We start from the raw sequence: 21530 nt of genomic DNA on the forward strand, positions 1-21530 counted from the left end.
TATTTGACCAACTGTATTGCTTATCTTAGTGGGTTTTTTCCATGTTTTGCAGGTGAGATCATTTCTAGGGTAGACACACAAGATGAGGGAATACAAGATCGTGGTTCTCGGCAGTGGAGGTGTGGGCAAGAGTGCTTTGGTAAGTACTGAAAGTTCAATTACATCTCAATCTGTGCAAGTCTTTTCAGTCTTCTAACCTGACCTCTTGGCATCATTTTCAGTAGAATGTCGTGTATATGGACTATTATCTCATTTATATTAAAATACTAGCTTCTGATTGGTTAAGGAGAGAGCAGTTATTTTCCATGTTGCCTGCTCATGTAGCCCCCTCATATACCCATCTTCCCGAGGCAAGAGAGTTAACTGACTTTAAAAGTCCAGTTTCCACCCTTGCCGAACTAGCCTGGAATTGCTGGGCTCGATCGTAATGTCCTTTCTATGCCTCTCCTATTGACCAATCAGATTCAGCCTCTCGTATCACTAACATTTGCTTCAAACAAAACGGTGGCGCCCACTCAAGACGATCTGATCGATAATCAAGATCTATATTGTGATCAAACGAGTCTTACATCGCGAAGTGCATCAAATCACGTGAGCACCTTGATCAAAAACATGAAAAGATATAGAAAATATTTGTTGACAACGAGTTAGCGGTGCACATGCTTTGCAAATCCTGCAGTCAACCGACTTATGCATGACACTTTACGAACCGGATTTCAATTTTGGTGCGCGATTTTGATTGGACTATGCATAGACTCTTTAGTCCAGCTAAAATGTAACTCCATATTACCAGCCTAGTTCGGCAAGGGTGGAAACTGGACTTTTACAGTCAGTTCACTCACTTGCCTCTGGAAGATGTCATATACCCTGCTGGAAAATCAATCGGAACACACCTTTGGTAACTTGCTTATCTCGCATAAGTACCATGGAATGAAATGAACCGATGTTTATTTGAATGCATTTGGTAAAGGGAAGTAACTGTTTGTTTGCGTCATCTGCTAATGGTAAAAATGGCTGAATCAAAGCGTTTTAATCGGTGACACTTCAGATATCTATTCCAGGTCTATATGAAGGAATGTCGGTGAGGTAACTTTGTTGTCAACCGATCCCTCGGGGCATATAGTGTGATGTACCCTGTGTGTGAGCCTATTTATGTACATAGGCTCACACACAGGGTACATCAAACCATATACCCCTCGAGATCGGTTCGACAATGTATATTATTACCTGAGCTTACTAGACCAACAAAATTTGGACTAGTGGCTAACATCACAGACAGTCATCTAGTTTTCTCTCTGCACAAGCATAACAACGAACACCATGTCCATCTATCTGTATTTAACTTGATCATGTTGATTTACTGTCGTAGGAAATCAATGTATCAATTAAATATTTCTGGAGACACTAAATCAATACAAAAGTCAAGATTAATTAGAGAAGATATTTGTCATTTTACCATGTTTGACACTGAACATACTTAAGCCAAATGTCAAATGAATTTGTTCAACTTGACTTCTAATAATAGATGTTTTTATAGACAGATTGTTAAGACACTTGACAAGCAATTTGATAATGTGTGATGATCATGACAGTCATTTTGATTGTTTGGCTTTTAGAATTCTCTAAGTTGTTATGGTAGGCATTTTCAAAATTTAGTGATTTGGTCCAGCAAAAGTGAATAAAACTGTTTATTAACAATTCTGATAAACTTTATGACTAGTAATGGAAAACAGCCTGTCAACACTTCCTTAGAGAGGAAGGCATGGTGTAATGCAGTGTACTGTTCCGAGTTGTATCCTATAGCAATGGGGGGCACGCATGGGCTAGTCGTCTAAGGCGCCACGATTCGCTGTGCAGAGTTGCGTCCCTTGGGCACGCCAGAAACTATGATTGTGGGTTCAAATCCAAGTTCGCCCAATTATGTATCTAGGTTTGTCAGCACCATACCCGGGCTCGTTGGTTTCACCAAAGTGGTAAATGTCTGAGACCTGCATCACTTCAGGCTTTCCAAATTAAGCTAACACGCCATGATATAACTGGAATACTGTTAAAAGCGGTGTTAAACCCAACTCACTCACTAACTCACTCCTTTAGCAATGACGTGATCTTTTGGTCATCCTTGCGTTTTCAACACTGTACCGACGACCTCTGTGATCTCATGGTAGATGGTCTGCTTGGGGAGCGGCAGGCCGGGTGTTTGATCCCCGGCCCATCATACCAAAAGACGTTAAAAGAAACCAAAACCTAACTTTGATGGGTCCCGTCAATGGGTTTAAGTTGCCTTGATCTTTTACGATTGAACAAAATATATTAAATTCCTAAATAGCAAAAGGCACCACTACAGCGCTGAAGTGGTGCCTTTTGCTATTTAGGAATTTAATTATTTATTTTTTTAAATTCCTGTTTCCATGGCAACAAGTTTGACTTTGACTCTGTTCATAGTGGTATGGTGTGTCTAGACAATAACCAGGTATTCTTTCATGAAACTGTGCACACACAAAGACCAGGTTGTCAACTGGTGCCTTTTGCTATTTAGGGATTTTTAGAATATATGTTTTTCACCATTTCCTCGGCAACAAGTTTCACTTTCACTTTAGATGGATTTTAGAGTTGAATTAAACCTTGGAACTGAAGTTTCCTTTGAATGTGATAACCATAACATCAAATAGAAAGTAAAGTTTGAGATTTTACTGATTTATTTTTTCTTTACCCAAATAATTTAAGAAAAAGAAACTCCCACATTACCATGTGTAAATTACTTCCACTCATGCTCTAAAGAAAAACAAATTTGAACAGCATTGTATGTATTTTATTGAAACTGTAAAACTATGGTGAATACAATCCAAACTATCAATATTCCCAACTGAAATCGATACCATTGATCAGAAACTGATTTAACAATCAATTTATTGACTTAAAGTGCTTACCAATAGCAGTATATTGATATTTTGATTTAACGTTACACCCCTAGAACAAAGTTCCGAATCACAATTTCATGGTATTGTTTTGATAGCTCCAAAATTACTCTTGTAATCGGACAGACAGATTCTCTCATCAAGTTGGACTTAAAATAACAGTCAGATGATTTGTTTTTTTCGAATTTGTAGGGGCCAGGGGGATTTGTCCTCTTCTGATGATTCTTGTTTTATATTTTGAAGCTATCATAATGGTTAAACAGGTCACAATCTGTCATTGTAAAGCCCATTTCACTAAAAAAAAAAACTTGGATCAAAACCTATGATAAAAAACCTGTTCAAAGTCCTTTTTTTTTTTTTTCGATACAAGACAATACACTTGCTAAAATATATTACTTACTACTCGTTTATTGACCCCAAGCAATTTTGTCAGTCAAATATTACAAAATGTGTTATACTTAGAGTTCCAAGTTCACTACTAAAAATAGCGGCTATGAATATAATGAACATATGTCTACAGGGAGCTTTCCATTTAGATCATGCCCCGAATTATTTATAAATTATAGTGAAGATGTTTCCACGCAATTTGACGTGAATATGTGTATTGTGATACGTATTATTTCGTTACCTATGTATCGAGATACGTATCGTATCATGACCTTGCTGTATCATTTCACTCCTACAGAGCAGGTCCTCATCTGGAGCCACAGACTTTATAGAAGCTGCAGGCCCTGACTAAACACTTCAGGCCGTCATTTTAAAAAAAACTGCAGCGTATGGTGACAAATAAATCGACACGTAAATTAACTGCAGGCTATAAAGACACATACAAATCTGAAACTATGTGCCCAGCATGAGATCTACCTGTAACGGGCCTACGGGCAGTTGGTTTTATTGAACACTGACATCAGTTACTAGTTTATCTGGACCAAACTCGATTCTTTGCAGGCTGCCATCATACAGCTAGAATATTGCTGTGTGAAAGTTACTTGATTCAGAGAGTACATCCACGTGTTTGTCTTGCGGTCACATGTCTCTTTATGGTAATGATGAATCACCTGACGTGTGTCGGTGACAGATGGGCTTGATGGACTCGTGTAGGTAACACAAGTTAGTAGCACAGTAGTAGTGTTAGTATTCTCCTGGGAGCGTGTTATACCCCTGTACATGAGGAGTGACCACTGACTAGCCATGGTGTCTGAGGCTCTTCAATTTGCTTTATAGAAATGAGGCCCTTTGGCATGCACAAAATCTGAATGTGGGTTTGAATCCTAGGTTTGTCAGCACCAAACCAGTGCTCTTAGGTTTGTGGTAAATATATCACTTTGCTAGGAATGCATAGTTCCCTCTGTCATTGTGCAGAACTATTTAGTATTAGTTTTAGTGGTATTGATGAATGACCTGACATGTGACGGTGACAGATGGGCTCATGTTTGATGGACTCGTGTACATCCAGGGTAACACAAGTTGGGAGCACTGTTAGCATGGTTAGTACTCTCCTGGGAGTGTATAATACCCCTGTACACGAGGAGTGACCACCGAGGTGACCCCTAGCCAGACAGTGTTGGTAGGTCAGGTTACCATGGTTTGATTGATTCTTACAATTAGGATCTTAGGCTGTGGGAATTCTTAGGCAATAGAGGTCCTCGTACCTCTTTCTTGTCCAGTGAACCAGCTAAACTAGAGATTGGGTGGTTACAGATCGTGATTGGCTGATAGTGTGTCATGCTGACTTGTCTGTGTCCCTGTATGTGCTCAGACTGGCATAGACAACATTTGCTCTTTCTCTCTGAAGATTACCGTTCTCCCTCTGCAAAACTAACACCTATTGACAATGCAGAGACTACATGTATTGCCTCCCTGGGCCTGTTCAATCTGCTGTACATGTTGTCCTACCTTTCTGGGCAACTTATTCATTTTCAACCTGGACATAACTAATGATGCTACTGTAAGGGAACGAGCTCACTCTCAAGTGAAGGAAACCACCAGATCATGAGTGTTTCTATGGGTATCCCTCCTAACATTTAGTGTTTCTTGTTTACACGAGTTGGACTAGAAGCAACAGAGCCTTGATGCAATATATTCCTTGCACTATAGCTCTCAGACCCTGAATGGAAATCTCCCACAATGCTGCCTGCAGATATGTCTAACATTATAAACGTATCGCTGACAGTGCAAAACTCATTGTCAGGCTACAGGTAACGCAGTATGCCAGGCCTGAGTCTAAAGTCTGGTTTTTGAATACTCATCCGCAGCATGTGATCTATACAGAATTTGCCACTGCTCATTTGCCACGAACCATCTGCTTCAGGCATTTATTTTAAGAACTAAACTTTGATAGTTTTTTGTGACTAACATTTAGTCCATGAGATCGTTATTCTCTATGAATGTGATGAAATCCGTTGTTTAAATTTGTTTTGATTTTATTCTTTTAAAGTCTGTTTCCACCATGGTGAGTTCATAAACCTGTTTAGACTTACTTACTTAAGAGCTGGGGGCATTGGAGGCTCTTCAATTTGCTTTATAGGGTAAAGTCCCTCAGGCCTTCACGAAATCTAATTGTGGGTTCCAATCCTAGATTTGCACTGATTATGTTTCTAGGTTTGTCAGCACCAAACCAGTGCTCTTGGGTTTCACCAAAGTGGTAATAGTATCTCTCTGCTGGGAAGTTGCATAGTTGTCATTGTGCAGAACTATTTAGTATTAGTTTTCCTGTGTCAACAACATAATAAATTGATATGAAAAATTCCAGCTACATTGACCCCTTTGGGTTTCTGGAGTAGAGTGGGGTAGCTGGTGTCGTAGCCGGTGGGGTAGCCTAGTGGTTTTAGTGTTCGCTCGTCACGTCGAAGACCCGGGTTTGATTCCCCACATGGGTACAATGTGTGAAGCCCATTTCTGGTGTCCCCCCCCGTGATATTGCTGGAATATTGCTAAAAGCGGCGTAAAACCATACTCACTCATTCACTCACTGGAGTAGAGTGTAACTCTAACACCCCATGGCTAGTTATAAGAAGCAACTTAATCGGGAACCTTTTTGGATATCAGGATAGAAAAGGTCCCCAGCTACCTATGCTGGTCATAAGAGACAACTCATGGATCGGGTGGTCTGACTTTTCATTGTACCCCGATGGTTTGGATCAATGTTCATAATATCAATCACTGATAATCTGGTCCAGACTTGAAAATTTAAGGGCCACCGTCATATAGCTGGAATCGATTATTTGAGGGCCCCCATCATATAGCCGGAATCGATTGAGGGCCACCATCATATACCTGGAATCGATTATTTGAGGGCCCCCGTTATATAGCCGGAATCGATTATTTGAGGGCCCCCATCATATAGCCGGAATCGATTATTTGAGGGCCACCATCATATAGCCGGAATCGATTATTTGAGGGCCACCATCATATAGCCGGAATCGATTATTTGAGGGCCACCATCATATAGCCGGAATCGATTATTTGAGGGCCCCCATCATATAGCCGGAATCAATTATTTGAGGGCCACCATCATATACCTGGAATCGATTATTTGAGGGCCACCATCATATAGCCGGAATCAATTATTTGAGGGCCACCATCATATACCTGGAATCAATTATTTGAGGGCCCCCATCATATAGCCGGAATCGATTATTTGAGGGCCCCCGTTATATAGCCGGAATCGATTATTTGAGGGCCCCCGTCATATAGCAGAAATCGATTATTTGAGGGCCCCCGTCATATAGCTGGAATTGATTGAGGGCCCCCGTCATATAGCTGGAATCGATTATTTGAGGGCCACCATCATATAGCCGGAATCAATTATTTGAGGGCTCCCATCATATAGCCGGAATCGATAATTTGAGGGCCACCATCATATAGCCGGAATCGATTATTTGAGGGCTCCCATCATATAGCCGGAATCGATAATTTGAGGGCCACCATCATATAGCCGGAATCGATAATTTGAGGGCCACCATCATATAGCCGGAATCGATAATTTGAGGGCCACCATCATATAGCCGGAATCGATTATTTGAGGGCCCCCATCATATAGCCGGAATCGATAATTTGAGGGCCACCATCATATAGCCGGAATCGATTATTTGAGGGCCACCATCATATAGCCGGAATCGATTATTTGAGGGCCACCATCATATAGCCGGAATCGATTATTTGAGGGCCCCCATCATATAGCTGGAATATTGCTGAGTGCAGTGTTTCACAACCAACAGAGACATGTACTGGCCCTGATGAACATGATCATACACTGGTTTGACCCAATGCTTTTTCATAAGATGGAAACAGACAGTGATTGCTCTGTCGCGACAAGTACTCATGCTGAAGATGTGTAGCAATCCATCAAGTCCATTGAATAAATGAAAAAAATGTCACTCTGAAATAACCTTACAAAGTAAGTCTGCTAGTTGTGACCTATATTTGACCTGCCTTTGAGTGTTTTTTGTAGCCAGTGGCTAGCAAGCTAGCAATAATTTCTAGAGTCAGAGTTGTGTTTTCCTGTGAATGTCATGGGGTTGCTGAATAGGTTGCCGTGTGGGTTGAGGGCTGGAGGGATAGTATGGCCTTGGATGAAGGATATGGCCTGGCAGGCAGTACTCAGGGTTCAATATTATTGGTCTTAAAATGCCAATGGCAAGGTTACAATCATAATGGCACATTTAAGTGAACTCCCTGTGCCTTACTGCATGTTATTAGGTACATCTTGAAATGGCATATTTTAAACTGAAAAACCTTGTGCCAGTTTATGTTATGTCAAGCCAAGTTATTTGGCCAAACATTTCTATGTTTTACATTTAATTATTATGATCATGAACACAAGTTATGTTCAAACCTTTCATATAACCTAATTCTTTGTTCATTGAAATATTTTGCCTGGTTGGCAGACATACATCTCAAAAAGCACATCACCTGTGAAGATCAGGCTGGAAGCTGGAATATTGCTGATGGCGGCGTTAAACAACAAACAAACAAACTAATGAGTACCTGTAACTGGCAGGCTTAAAAAAAATACATCCATACCCTGTATACTCTTTATACCTGTGAAGATCCGGTGTAGAATAGGTCTTCAGCAACCCATGCTTGCCGTAAAAGGCGACTATGCTTGTCGTAAGAGGCGACTAACAGGATTGGGTGGTCAAGCTCGCTGACTTGGTAAAAGTGGTAGTCCACAATGTAATAATACTAATATATCCCTGACTAGTGGATTAATATGTTCATTTTGAAAACTGCATCATATATATGCTGAGACACTGAGAACACACAATCATCTTTAACTTGAAATCAGAAAAGATGTGTTTTTATGCTCAAATCCATCTCCTAACAAATGAGATTCGAACCTGTACAATGACAAGATTGTATGTGGTCACCTCATGCCTAAACACCCCAAAAACGTGATTTTAGTTTTGTGGCCATTTTGCCAAGCATCACAAAAATATCGAATATGCTTTTTCAGTGTCTCAGTATATGTATATATGCGTATTTGCTTATCATTATCAATAATGTAACTGTTTAAGGTGTTTTATACTTTTGTAAACGGAATAGAAAATCCAAGTTCTTTACAAAACATATAATTTGAAAAGTATGAATTATGGTTTTTGTTAAAGGTTTGTGATATTTCTTCCAGTTGATGTATGGTATTGTATACAACCAACGGAAGGTGAAAATATTCAGCGGCCGATTTCTGTCCGTACTCATTGTAAATCAGTGTCTCTGCAAAATACTTCAAAGAACAGTTTGAGATCTAAACTAAAAAATCTTTACTAGCCCGGGTAAGATAAAATACCATTCTTATGTTAAAACAATGGGGAATTTGGGAAATTTGTACTTGCCTGCGGGAATTTGTACTAGCCTGCGGAATTTGTACTAGCCCACGGGAATTTGTACTACCCAAGGGCTTAGTGAGCTAGTGTTATTTTCTAAGCCTGAAGAACATTGTTTTATGGTATTGGGTGACCTCCTTTTCCATTTTTATATGAAATGCTTGGCCTATGCCCCATAATATACGGTAGGCCATTAGTAATGGATAGAGCCGAGCCCAGCTGTATTGGGTAATTCACTTTGCTCCAGACTGTCAAATGTCACAAACAACATTCTCATGGGATTCACTAGATTGTTTGCTCGTAGATATAAATAGCAGAGCAGAGGGGATACTACATCAACAGCCAGTATGTATCATTGACAGTCGTAGAAAGGCAGACAATGCCAGTGGATCTGGTGTCTGGTTAAATCTTTGTCATAGTATCAGTATGCTGTAGTCTAGACACATAACTGTATGTCATGTAAGTGAGACCCTTCCCTTATATAAGTAGCCCATCCCCTTGCCACAGTATCGCTGATAAGAGTGTGTATCCCTCCCCCTCCCTATGATTCTCAAAATAAACCCACCCCCACCCCCACTCTCACCCTCCATCCTTGTCTGTCCTGAAACAAATATACCCAATACAGCCCATGCAAGTCTATAATGTTTGGCAAGTCTATAATGTTTGGCAAGTCTAGATTACTGCAGTTTCAGAGAGTTTCTGGGCTCCTTTTTATTATGTTCTTATTAAGATAATTTAATAACTGCTTTTTTTTCTGTAAGATGTGTTCATTTCAGAGACTAGATGTTGATCTACCTCCACCCTCAATCTCAACCTCAACATGAATCTCCAACCCCTCCAAAGTTGGGTTATCATGTTTAATAATGGAAATGAATATTTTATAAAATCAAACCGATTTTCTGCAAATTTCTTGCCATAATTACGTGACAAGACATTATCTGAACTTGTTCCATTGTTCTACTTGATAATGTTACCAGTACCATGCACTATTGTATGAGTTATAGTTGTATTTCGGTAATGAGCGTGAGAACAATTGTTCACAGTCTAGAATGAACCCTGAGAATAGTTTATTGGTACTGATAAATGCTCCTCGTGCTCCTCGAATCCCAGATAGTATCCAGTTATCCTTGCACTCTTTGGCCTCTGATTTTGTTTTGACGCTGGGGTACTAATTACTATTAATTGGGATGATTAACAAGTTACTGTTGACATAGTATTTGAAAGACTGTGATAGTTTGTCAATGGTATGCAGCGGCTTCTTCGTGTCACGTTACGCTGTATTTATAGATTATGATGTATGTAAAACTATTGTTGTTAGGATTGGAGTATGTTATGTGTTCCCTTATTTTATTCTTTGAGTATATATATTTCAGAGTGAAATACTCTTGCATTAGATACATTTGAGGGCATGTCAGAGTCCATGGAAAACTAGTCTAAAATGTGTCAGATTTCACATTTTCCCCAGTCCTCTGAATACCCGTGAAGATCCGGGGTAGAATAGGTCTTCAGCAACCCATGCTTGCCATAAAAGGCGATTATGCTTGTCGTAAGAGGCAACTAACGGGATCGGGTGGTCAGGCTCGCTGACTTGGTTGATGCATGTCATCGATCCCAATTGCGTGGATCCATTCTCATGGTTTTAATCACTGGATTGTCTGGTCCAGACTTGATTATTTACAGACTGCCATGACATAGCTGGAATATTGTTGAGTGCGGTGCTAAACAACAAACCAACTAACCCAGTCCTCTGAGGAATATTCTATGTGTGTGGCATCAGTATCAAGATTGAGGGAATGTAAACTGTACGTGAGGTGATAGTACCAGAAAGATTCTCAGTGACTGGGAGTCAACAGCGAGGGTGTGCCTCACATAACACAGCTAACTCTTGCTGGGAGTACGGGAGAAGTCATCTCCTGTATGTAGGCTGACATTTGATACTGGGAAGACCCTGCTTCACCTCACATTATGAAGGGGATGATTGAGTGGGATGGATCTCAAAGAAGGGTTGTAATGTCACAGCGGGTTCTTCAGTGGTAGGGGTTGGGGGTTGGACTGCCACAGCAGGTTGTGTGTAGGGAGTATGGGGTTGGTGTCACAGCAGGTTGTGTGTTGGGAGTATGGGGTTGGTGTCACAGCAGGTTGTGTGTAGGGAGTATGGAGTTGGTGTCACAGCAGGTTGTGTGTAGGGAGTATGGGGTTGGTGTCACAGCAGGTTGTGTGTTGGGAGTATGGGGTTGGTGTCACAGCAGGTTGTGTGTAGGGAGTATGGGGTTGGTGTCACAGCAGGTTGTGTGTAGGGAGTATGGGGTTGGTGTCACAGCAGGTTGTGTGTTGGGAGTATGGGGTTGGTGTCACAGCAGGTTGTGTGTAGGGAGTATGGGGTTGGTGTCACAGCAGGTTGTGTGTAGGGAGTATGGAGTTGGTGTCACAGCAGGTTGTGTGTAGGGAGTATGGGGTTGGTGTCACAGCAGGTTGTGTGTTGGGAGTATGGGGTTGGTGTCACAGCAGGTTGTGTGTTGGGAGTATGGGGTTGGTGTCACAGCAGGTTGTGTGTTGGGAGTATGGGGTTGGTGTCACAGCAGGTTGTGTGTTGGGAGTATGGGGTTGGTGTCACAGCAGGTTGTGTGTTGGGAGTATGGGGTTGGTGTCACAGCAGGTTGTGTGTTGGGAGTATGGGGTTGGTGTCACAGCAGGTTGTGTGTTGGGAGTATGGGGTTGGTGTCACAGCAGGTTGTGTGTTGGGAGTATGGGGTTGGTGTCACAGCAGGTTGTGTGTAGGGAGTATGGAGTTGGTGTCACAGCAGGTTGTGTGTTGGGAGTATGGGGTTGGTGTCACAGCAGGTTGTGTGTTGGGAGTAGGGGGTTGGTGTCTCAGCAGGTTGTGTGTTGGGAGTAGGGGGTTGGTGTCTCAGCAGGTTGTGTGTTGGGAGTAGGGGGTTGGTGTCTCAGCAGGTTGTGTGTTGGGAGAAGGGGATTGGTGTGGGTTTGTCACAACAGGCTGGGTGTTTGGGTGGTCACAGTGCCCTAATAGAACATGATATAAGATTCCAAGACTAATGCTTATGCCTTGTACATATTACAACAGGGATCTGATTAAAATGCTTTTAAGAGATAATTTCAAATGTTTTTGGCTACCTACAATATTGGCTTGACTTGATTTTACCAGTGGTTATCTGGAAAAAAAGTAGTTGCAGCCATATGGCTATAATTAAACTTTTGGGCCTGCCAGTTCAGTATTCTGTTAATACATGTACATTTCCTTGAAATTCAAGTTACAAACTGATGACTATGAGCATAATACTAATAGTGGTAATCCCATCAACACAGATATTTTTCTCAACTATCCATAGTAACAAAATCATGTCCTACTATTTTCAGTGTCAAAAGAGGTAGTGATAGTCTTTCATAGGTAACATGCTTATCTGATTGATGACGTTTGTATGTCTTCACATGTTCTAAACTAAAACTCTGGCATGACTCACTACAACAGAGAAGATATCAAATGTTCTCTTAAAGCTGCCTTCCCCCTGATAATGTTATCCTCTAGTGAGAGGATATTTCTCTTTTTTGATAGCGGACATTTTGCCTGTATTAGCATAAGTGCTGATCTCTTGTACTGTGGCATTAGCGATGATTATCATGATAGCCTTTGTGATTTTCTGAGGATCAATTGCAATAATGATTGGTTTGTGACACACATACCCTGTACTGATGCAATGGTTGATTGCAATAATGATTGGTTTGTGACACACATACCCTGTACTGATGCAATGATTGATTGCAATAATGATTGGTTTGTGACACACATACCCTGTACTGATGCAATGATTGATTGCAATAATGATTGGTTTGTGACACACATACCCTGTACTGATCAGTTGCTGATGCAGTGATTGATTGCAATAATGATTGGTTTGTGACACACATACCCTGTACTGATGCAATGATTGATTGCAATAATGATTGGTTTGTGACACACATACCCAGTACTGATGCAGTGATTGATTGCAATAATGATTGATTTGTGACACACATACCCTGTACTGATGCAATGATTGATTGTAACAATGATTGGTTTGTGACGCACATACCCTTTACTGATGCAATGATTGGTTTGTGACACACATACCCAGTACTGTTGCAATGATTGATTGTGCCAAATGTTAAGTTAAAATTATGTATATGTCAAATGTTCAATCATTCATTAAATGTACAAATGATATATATATTAGCAGACATCTTCAATGTGAAACTGATAAGGCATTTTTATGTAGGACATTAAAATAGGCTCGGTTTCAGAAAAGTGAAAGTATTATGAGGTGGTTATTAAATTTAACTGATCAGTTGCAACAAACTGATGAACTACTGCAGTGCACGAATCTAGTGAAATTTTGTATGGTCTAGCACACTCAGCTAATTACACCAGAACATGTTTCAAAATGATGCTATGATACAATTTTGGGCGAGAAGAGCAGAAAGCTGGTGGTTTGGGGCACCAACTGTTAATATTAGTGGCACATGATGAAATCTCAAACATTTCCCAACACTTCCCACATTTTTGAAAGCATGGAAACACTGTAGGTTATGTTTGTTTAAATGATTTCAAATGCAGCGCAGATACTGTTCATGCTGGCTTTGTTTTGTCATCCTTTTACCTTCCACTTCTGTTTTCAGACGGTGCAGTTTGTCCAGGGTATTTTCGTGGAGAAGTATGATCCAACAATAGAAGACAGTTACAGGAAGGTGAGCACAATCCCTTCAGGTACACCTGGGGTGGTATGCTAGAGTTGTCCTGACTACTGGGGAAGTCACAACCATTTCAAGCATGTGCTCCAGAATCTTTGTGGCAAAATATTTTTATACCTGTACATTTAGTTTTGAATCATCTGAGCTCAAACTGGAGATACAAGGTATCTCCATACCGGCTTCCTTTCGTAACAATTTTATGAAAATGAAGACTTTATTTTTTGAATGTTTGATAAAGGTACTGACACATGTGCCAAAATGTCCGTCAGAGAATTTGAAGTCAATATACATGTCTGCACTGTCTTATAACTGCCACTTAAAATATTTTAATAACAGTTCATAACAAATTGCATACCTTGTACAGTGTTTTTTAGATGTTATATTGGTTGCAGGGTGTCTTGATCTTGATGGATTTATCAATTTTACTTTCTAGAGAATGTTTATGAAATGACACTTTAGTTAGACATCTAAATCACTCGGTCATGAAATAGGTCAACATTTTTGGTGAATGCAATCATGACTGCACCTTCCATAATATGTTATTCAGTCAAATCAACACTAAATTATCCATTGTTAACCGAAATGTGTACATGATGAGCAAAAATTGTGAAAAGATTTTTTATGCCATGTGGATATGTTTTTCAGCAAGTGGAAGTGGATGGCCAACAGTGTATGCTGGAGATTCTGGACACCGCTGGCACGGTGAGTAGCAGCCTGGGCCACTAGTACAATGTCTGTAGGTCCTGTAGGCTTGGCTTGTGAAGGCCCAACTCTTGTTAAGTCTTAGTGAAAAAGAAGACATTGTTGCATGTTCAGATTCATGTTTCTGGCTTCATTAGCTACATGTAGTCAAGACTCATCTACTAGCCCTACTGACCCGTGAAGAACCGGGGCAGAATAGATCTTCACCAAACCATGCTTGCCGTAAAAAGTGACTATGCTTGTTGTAAGAGGCAACTAACAGGATCGGGTGGTCAGGCTCACTGACTTCGTTGATGCATGTCATTGTATCCCAATTGCGTGGATTGATGCTCATGATATTAATCTATGGATTGTCTGGTCCAGACTTGATTATTTACAGACTGCTGTCATATAACTGGAATATTGCTGAGTGCAGCATTAAACAACCAACAACAAATACTAGCCCTACTAGTAATGCTCAGAAACATTAACCAGGATTATACCATGTATACCTGATCAGAAACACGTAGGTTTGAATATTATTTTTTGTGAGTTTCATGAGTGTTACCTGAGAAGGGAAGATGGCGACTACTGAGATAGTATTGTCATCTTTATGCTTCTCTTTTTCCAGGAACAATTCACAGCCATGCGAGACCTGTACATGAAGAACGGCCAGGGCTTCCTCCTCGTCTACTCTATAACCGCTCAGTCCACTTTTAACGACCTTGAGGAGTTGCGAGAACAGATTCTACGAGTGAAAGACACTGAATGTGTGAGTAGTTGTTCAGAAGCTCCAAGTGATGTAGTAAGTGGGTTGATGTTGCAGCACCATTTAGGTGATGTTGGAGTTCCATGTTGGAGGTGTGTGGAGAAGCTGGGGGTTATTAAGGTTTGAAATAGGTCACTGGGCATTTGAAGTGCCTTATGGTCATTTTCAGCATCATAATCCGGACAAATCCTTCAATACATAATTACATAGAAATATGATGGTTAATCTTTTGGTGCAGAGATAATTTTTAGCTCATGTCCATGAAAAAAGGGCCTGTTGGAATGGTTGGTCACATGCTTGTAACAGGGAACTCTGTTGCTGGGTGATGGTGTGCAAGTTCCAATGACCCTGGTTGTTGCTATGAAGGATGATCTATAGCTGTGTGATGATGTGCAGGTTCCGATGACCCTGGTCGGAGCTATGAAGGATGATATGTAACTGTTTGCTGATGTGCAGGTTCCGATGATCCTGGTGGGCAACAAGTGTGACCTTGAGGACGAGCGTGTGGTGGGAAAGGACCAGGGCATCAATCTGGCCAGACACAACAACTGTTCCTACCTCGAGACTTCAGCTAAAGCCAAGATCAATGTTAATGAGGTAGGTTTTCTATGTTTCTTTTCGAAGCACAAGGGATATAAATAGCTTGTTTCTAAAGTGTAAAGGCTCTCAGATGGACACAATTCCTTGTTTGAAATTTAACTTAAAAGTCAAGGGGTCTCTAGATTGAAATACTAATAAAATCTTAAGGATACCATACCTTTATATAAAAAAACCCTTCACAATTCACAAAGGGAAATGTCACTGATCAAAATCCACAAACACCTGAAGTGTGCCTGTCCAGTCGCCCATGTCATTTGATGAGGTATCAGCTGAGTTACCCTTACCATAGATCATAAACCAAAATCGGGTAGCCTAGTGGTTAAAGCGTTCGCTCGTCACGCCGAAGACCCGGGTTCGAATCCCGACATGGGTACAATGTGTGAAGCCCATTTCTGGTGTTCCCCGCCGTGATATTGCTGGAATATTGCTATAAGCGGCGTAAAACCAAACTCACTCACTCACTCATAAACCAAAATGAACAGATCAAAATATTAACACATGGTTTGTGAGAACAAGACGGCAGTTCCCAAACAATAGGAGAAGGTTTTTGGTTTCAATGTTAAATCCCTGCTCAAGTGAAAATACGTATGTTGAAAAAATGCAGTAACCACATGTGGACAATTCTGATCACAAAGTCCTACAACTTTCTGTATTTAATGACAATCACTGTGGGTATTCCAGGTTAGAATATGTCCCCAGCAACCTATGCTGGTTGTAACAGGCAACTTAATAGATTGGTTGGTCAGTGACCTGGTTGATGGTGTGTCATTGTACCCTGATGGCGTGTTGCTCGCAATATCTGTTATCAATCACTGGATTGTATGGGCCAGACATTTTACTCGCCCAATTACAAAGGTGATGTTAATTGAGACTAATCATAAACTGAGGGCTTTTTTCCTGTTTCAGATTTTCTGTGATTTAGTTCGGATGATCAACAAAAAGAACCCAGAGCACTCTACCAAGAAGAAGAAGAAATCCGGCTGCACTTTACTCTAAATTTTGTGGTAAGTATGCCATGCTCTACTCGCCTTGTGTGAGTGTTGGATGTGAGGGAAGTGAAACGTGTGATCAGTATGTGTTTCCCTCTTTGCTTTTGACCCAGTGCGGATTCGGCATCAGGCTCCAAGTACCCATGCTTGTAGTAGGACCTGACTGAAATTAGGGGTCGCTAGGTAGTTAGGAACCTGATTGATTGTGTGCCATCATGTTCTGATACGTCTAAATTGATTTGCATGCGACATGATCAAGCATTGGTTTGTCGGGCCCAGACTTAAAATTACTGGCTGCTGTGACATAGCTGGAATATTGCTGACTGTGGCAAACGTCAAGTACTCTATCTGAAGCAGTTAAAGTGGTTAAAGCATAGTTTGTCACGCCAAGGACCGGGGTTCGATTCCTGACATGGGTACAATGTGAGAAACCCATTTCTGGTGTCCCCCGCCGTGATATTGCTGGAATATTGCTGAAAGAGGCATAAAACCAAAACTCACTCACTAGCTCAAGCTCTAACCCATGCCGCTACCTCTCTGGTGTAGTGGATAGACCGTCTGCCTGGAGAGAATAAGTTTGGTGGTCCGATCCCTGGCCGGCGTCACAAGATGGTACTTGTTTTTACTCTGCCTGGTGCTCAGCATTATTGGGATAAAACTAAGACTGGCCAGCTCGGAGACAGTATAATGTATCTGAGTCGAGTATCCATGTTTAACTGTGGCAATGGTATTCAGTGGGCTAGCACTTTCAAACAGGCATAATGATAAGGTGTACTACTATAAGCAGCCACATACACACGCACACACATGCATGCTGATGCTATTTGAGTGAAATCATCATGAATGCGATGTTAAAGCCCATCTCAACTCACCGCTAACCCATGCCATATCCTGTTGCAGGCTCCATTGTTTGAGATAGGACTACTGTAAGCAACAGAGTGTAAGAGATGAAGGCATGGACAGCCTGGGATACTAGCAGTGGGAATATCGAAGGACAAAGTGACCACTCCACAACAGGGCATTCAAGGACCAGAGATATTTTCACCACTAGTCTTTACTACTTTTTATTCGGACAACTTTCCCATTGACATAGGATCTGATAATTTAAGGGAAAACTGAATGCTGTCCGTTGCAGGTTTCTGATCAGTCTCGTGCTGATGCAGTTGTTTGGCAAACTGACGAAGCATCTGTGCACAGTGAAAGGATGCGTTTTAAGCCAGGTGATAGTGCTTTTTGTTGCTTTCATCATCTACTTGTTGGTTTATGGAACTCTTTACTATATGCTTGAGCATGTATTGTTAAACGTTGATGTAATAATGTCTTGATAGAAACATCAAGTATTCCACAAAACTTTCAGTTCGTACCCACTGCACCAACCTGCCTGTGTATATAACTCTCCAGTTTTAACTATGGGCCATTCAGTAACGTCAGTTATTTGTAGAACACAACGTATGTGATAACCTCTTGTTTCTCATAGTGTAGTTTCTACCGTTGATAAGCCCGCTTTTCCTAATTCTGTATTTATTCCTTGTACAGTGTGGATGTTTACACAATATTTTTTACCAAAATACCCCCATTTAATTCCTCGGTTCCCAGTTTCTCTCCTTGTATTGCTATAGTATCATGAGATAAATTGAAGATGTTGACGAAGACGATAAAGTTAATGAGGACTTAAGTACCCTGCTGATGATGAAACATAATTCAATAAAACTTTAATAGACTCCTTTACATTATATTAATCTTTTATTGTTGTAAACTGAGTACTCTTGTGTAAGAAGAAAATGGTGGATACACAACTCCCTAGCCCCAAACCCTATACATTGTAGACCCATCCTGCCCTGCCCTTTTTTGTATATAATTGAGTGTTTTTTTCAAGCACTGGTAGCTAGTGGAATTAACAAAAGTCTTTTGCATAAAGACTGCTACATTTGAGGAGGTTCTTGCCGTGAGTTTTGGTAGAGTATTGCAGTACTTGGAGGTTCAGTCACAAGTATACTGCACAAGTTTGTTCAAGTGAAAGCACCTGCCAAAATATGGCATGGGATGCAAGCAGTGAGGCACTTTCAGGTGGAAGCATTGCAAAACATTAGTTCACTTGAAAGCACTGAAACACAGGAAACATGTACAAGCACGGTGACATGTTGGGTGCAAGCACGGTGACATGTTGGGTCAGGTGCAAGCACGGTGATGTGTTGGGTGCAAGCACGGTGACGTGATGGGTGCAAGCACAGTTATGTGCTGGTTGCAAGTGCTGTAGCATGTTGGTTCAGGTGCAAAGCATCAAGTTGATTCACTTGTTGGTGTACTTGAAGTTAGTGTTGACTATATAAGTTTGCTAGCCCACTAGAGCCTGTTGGGAACTTGCTGTTGGTAAAAGGCCACATACAAGCTGCTTATCAGAAGTGGGAGGCTTTTAAATATGGTGTTGGTTGAAGCCTTAATGGTTTAATTGCCTCTATTTGAAATTCCTTGTGAAGCTTCGAAGCCAAGATCCGATTGCAAATTTCTTTCTTACGCTTACAAAGTATTAAGAAAATAGGACGGTAGTTGATAACATAGAAAAGTGTGACACGTCACGTTGGAGTTATTTGCCCTTGAGCCAATCACACCACCAGAGGACATGCAGTATCAACACAAACAACACATTTCATTGTCTGATTTCAATGGCAATGTGAATGTCTTTTGGATGTCAACGCAAAATCTGAAATAAAAACTGTTGAAGTTCATTCCTATGCTTAGATTTCTTTCATCAAAGTGATGGTGAAGACGTTGAGCATCTTGCAAGTGTGGTAAAGGTTTAGTTGTGCAAGCAATGTAGGAACTTTCCTTGGAAGGAAAAAAGAGAAAATGGAGGAGCAAGCCCCCTGGTGGTGGTGTTTAAGGGGAGACAACTCTGTTGATGCATCTAATCAGGTTTTAATGTAACCACATTCTTTCCTTTCTTTATGCAGTGTTAACATTCTGCTAGTTAACTAGTTGGATATATGACCAAGTTTCAATTACAATTTTGATCATTTTCAGTGAGCAACATTTTCAGTCAAAATACCACTTTTGATTGTATTTTACTGCATGTATTCAGATATTTATGTAACCCTTAGCATGATGGATAAACTCCCTTACAATGTATAAATTTCCTTTTGATGCATAGATTCTGGGTTGCTTAGAGTCTAAGAACCTGATTTGTTGAACTGTCGGAGATGCTAAAACGGAATGGTGTACCCTGCCCGTCCCCAACAGCTCCCGGTCCTCATGTTTAGTGTAGAGCATGCCCCTCTGAGCTTGTGCTTTACATTTTATCATTGACTTTATCACTCATTTAGGACCATTATTTTTCTTAATAAAAAATTAATTGCTCTTTCAGTTTGACTTGAGTTGTGTTTGTTGGTGCAGTGTGGGTTTGTGCACAGTTGGATGTACAACATTATTTCGAATCATTAGCAAGCATCATCGCATGCATCTTAGAAGTTCAGTTGTTGGTTTTATACATGCAGGTATTTGACTGGAAATTGTGACTTTAATGTTTCTCAAAGTTAAATCAGGTGAAGTCCAGGATCCCTTGTGGTTGGTTCCTTAATCTAGGGATCCCCATATACAATGTACCGGTATTAGAACACATATGCAGTCGGTGATGTCAGCCACTAGTCAGAAGCCATGTAAAATGCTTTTCGGTCTAGTAAGTTCAAATAATAATAGTATAATAACACCAAGATCTACTGAAAATGATTCTAAGACACAAATTCTGGTTAGTAGTCTCAAATTGGCACAGACTGCACATGTAATAATTTATCTTTCTGTACGTACTTGGAGACAGTAAAATGTGAGGAGTGGTCTTTGGTCGTGAGGTGAAGATTAAAATGTAATAATTGATTTAATATGACTTAATTTTATGAGTAAAGGTTTGTTGCCTTGTAGTAATGGGGTCTATTAAGTAGATGTGCAGTGGCTCAACAGATCACACAAGTATCCTTTTCAATGTTCAGGCAGCTACCAATTTCATCTCTGATTCATCCCCATTGCCAAATGATGCCAGATCAATTTTCTGTTTTACGTTTATCTGAATTTTTTGATTATCGTATAGATTTTAACCTGCCCTGATGGAAGAAGTATACATGGTATAGAACATGCAAATCCAATGACTGTTGGTCAAAATTAGATATTCATAAAAGAGCATGAACAAACGTGGATGGTAAAAATCCTTACATGTGTACACACTCAGACAATGCAATAAAATATTGACATGTAGAAGTAATGCAATTCTTATGTTGCACCTACTTTCTGGACAAAACATGACGCTGATCGTAGTTTGGATTGTCCAATGCTTGTGTTCCACGTCTGAGACCGACATAACTTCAGGCTTGCCTCCCACAACAAGCAGACATGCCTTGTTGTAAATGAAAAACTGTTGAAAGCAATGTTAAACCAACTCACTCACACAGTCAATACAGAACGGCTGATGAATAACAAATGTGAATGTGAACCTAAGTTTGCATCCTTCAACTGTTCCTGAGAGTATCAGTCACACGTTTTGGGGTATGAAGTCATTTTATAACTCGGTCACCAATGTTTCCGTTTTGGTTTGATCCCTGCTCTCTCCACGTATGGAGTGAGTGAGGGACCAGTATGATCCACGTGTGGGGCAAAATAAGCCTGGTCAATCATTGCTGCCATCTTATTGTCATCAGTCGGCTCTTGCAACAATTAGGTCCACATGTGATCTTTGATGCTGATATCAGAACATCCTCAATCAATGTTTGGTTGTTTAACACCGCACTCAGCAACATTCCAGCTATATGACGGCAGTCTGTAAATAATCGAGTCTGGACCAGACAACCATTGTCATGAGCATCAATCCACGCAATAGTGATTGGATGGCAAGCATCAACCAAATGGCAAGCATGGGCTGCTGAAGACCTATTCTAACCCGGATGTTCACGGGTGCCTCCATCAATGGTTGGGAAGACAAAACATAACACATGGTCTCTCGGTGATATAACAATATTTATTT

At 40.7% G+C, this 21530-nt stretch overlaps 1 protein-coding gene across 3 annotated transcripts in view; it reads left to right on the plus strand.

Moving 5' to 3' along the window:
• LOC124125080 (ras-related protein Rap1-like) overlaps positions 1-19885 on the plus strand; it is a 37883-nt gene extending 17998 nt beyond the window's left edge. For all 3 annotated transcript variants that reach the window (XM_046488400.2, XM_046488402.2, XM_046488401.2), the window contains exons 2-8: positions 53-139; positions 13415-13483; positions 14132-14188; positions 14799-14939; positions 15393-15533; positions 16443-16540; positions 17426-19885. In XM_046488400.2, coding sequence (XP_046344356.1) covers positions 83-139; positions 13415-13483; positions 14132-14188; positions 14799-14939; positions 15393-15533; positions 16443-16532 — 555 coding nt within the window. In that variant the 5' untranslated portion in view covers positions 53-82 and the 3' untranslated portion in view covers positions 16533-16540; positions 17426-19885. The remainder of the gene's footprint in view (positions 1-52; positions 140-13414; positions 13484-14131; positions 14189-14798; positions 14940-15392; positions 15534-16442; positions 16541-17425) is intronic.
• Positions 19886-21530: the final 1645 nt, after the last annotated feature.

This window comes from Haliotis rufescens, unplaced genomic scaffold (assembly GCF_023055435.1).
Source record: "Haliotis rufescens isolate VD_foot unplaced genomic scaffold, xgHalRufe1.0.p SCAF_23, whole genome shotgun sequence".
In the NCBI taxonomy this organism is placed as follows: Eukaryota; Metazoa; Mollusca; class Gastropoda; order Lepetellida; family Haliotidae; genus Haliotis; species Haliotis rufescens.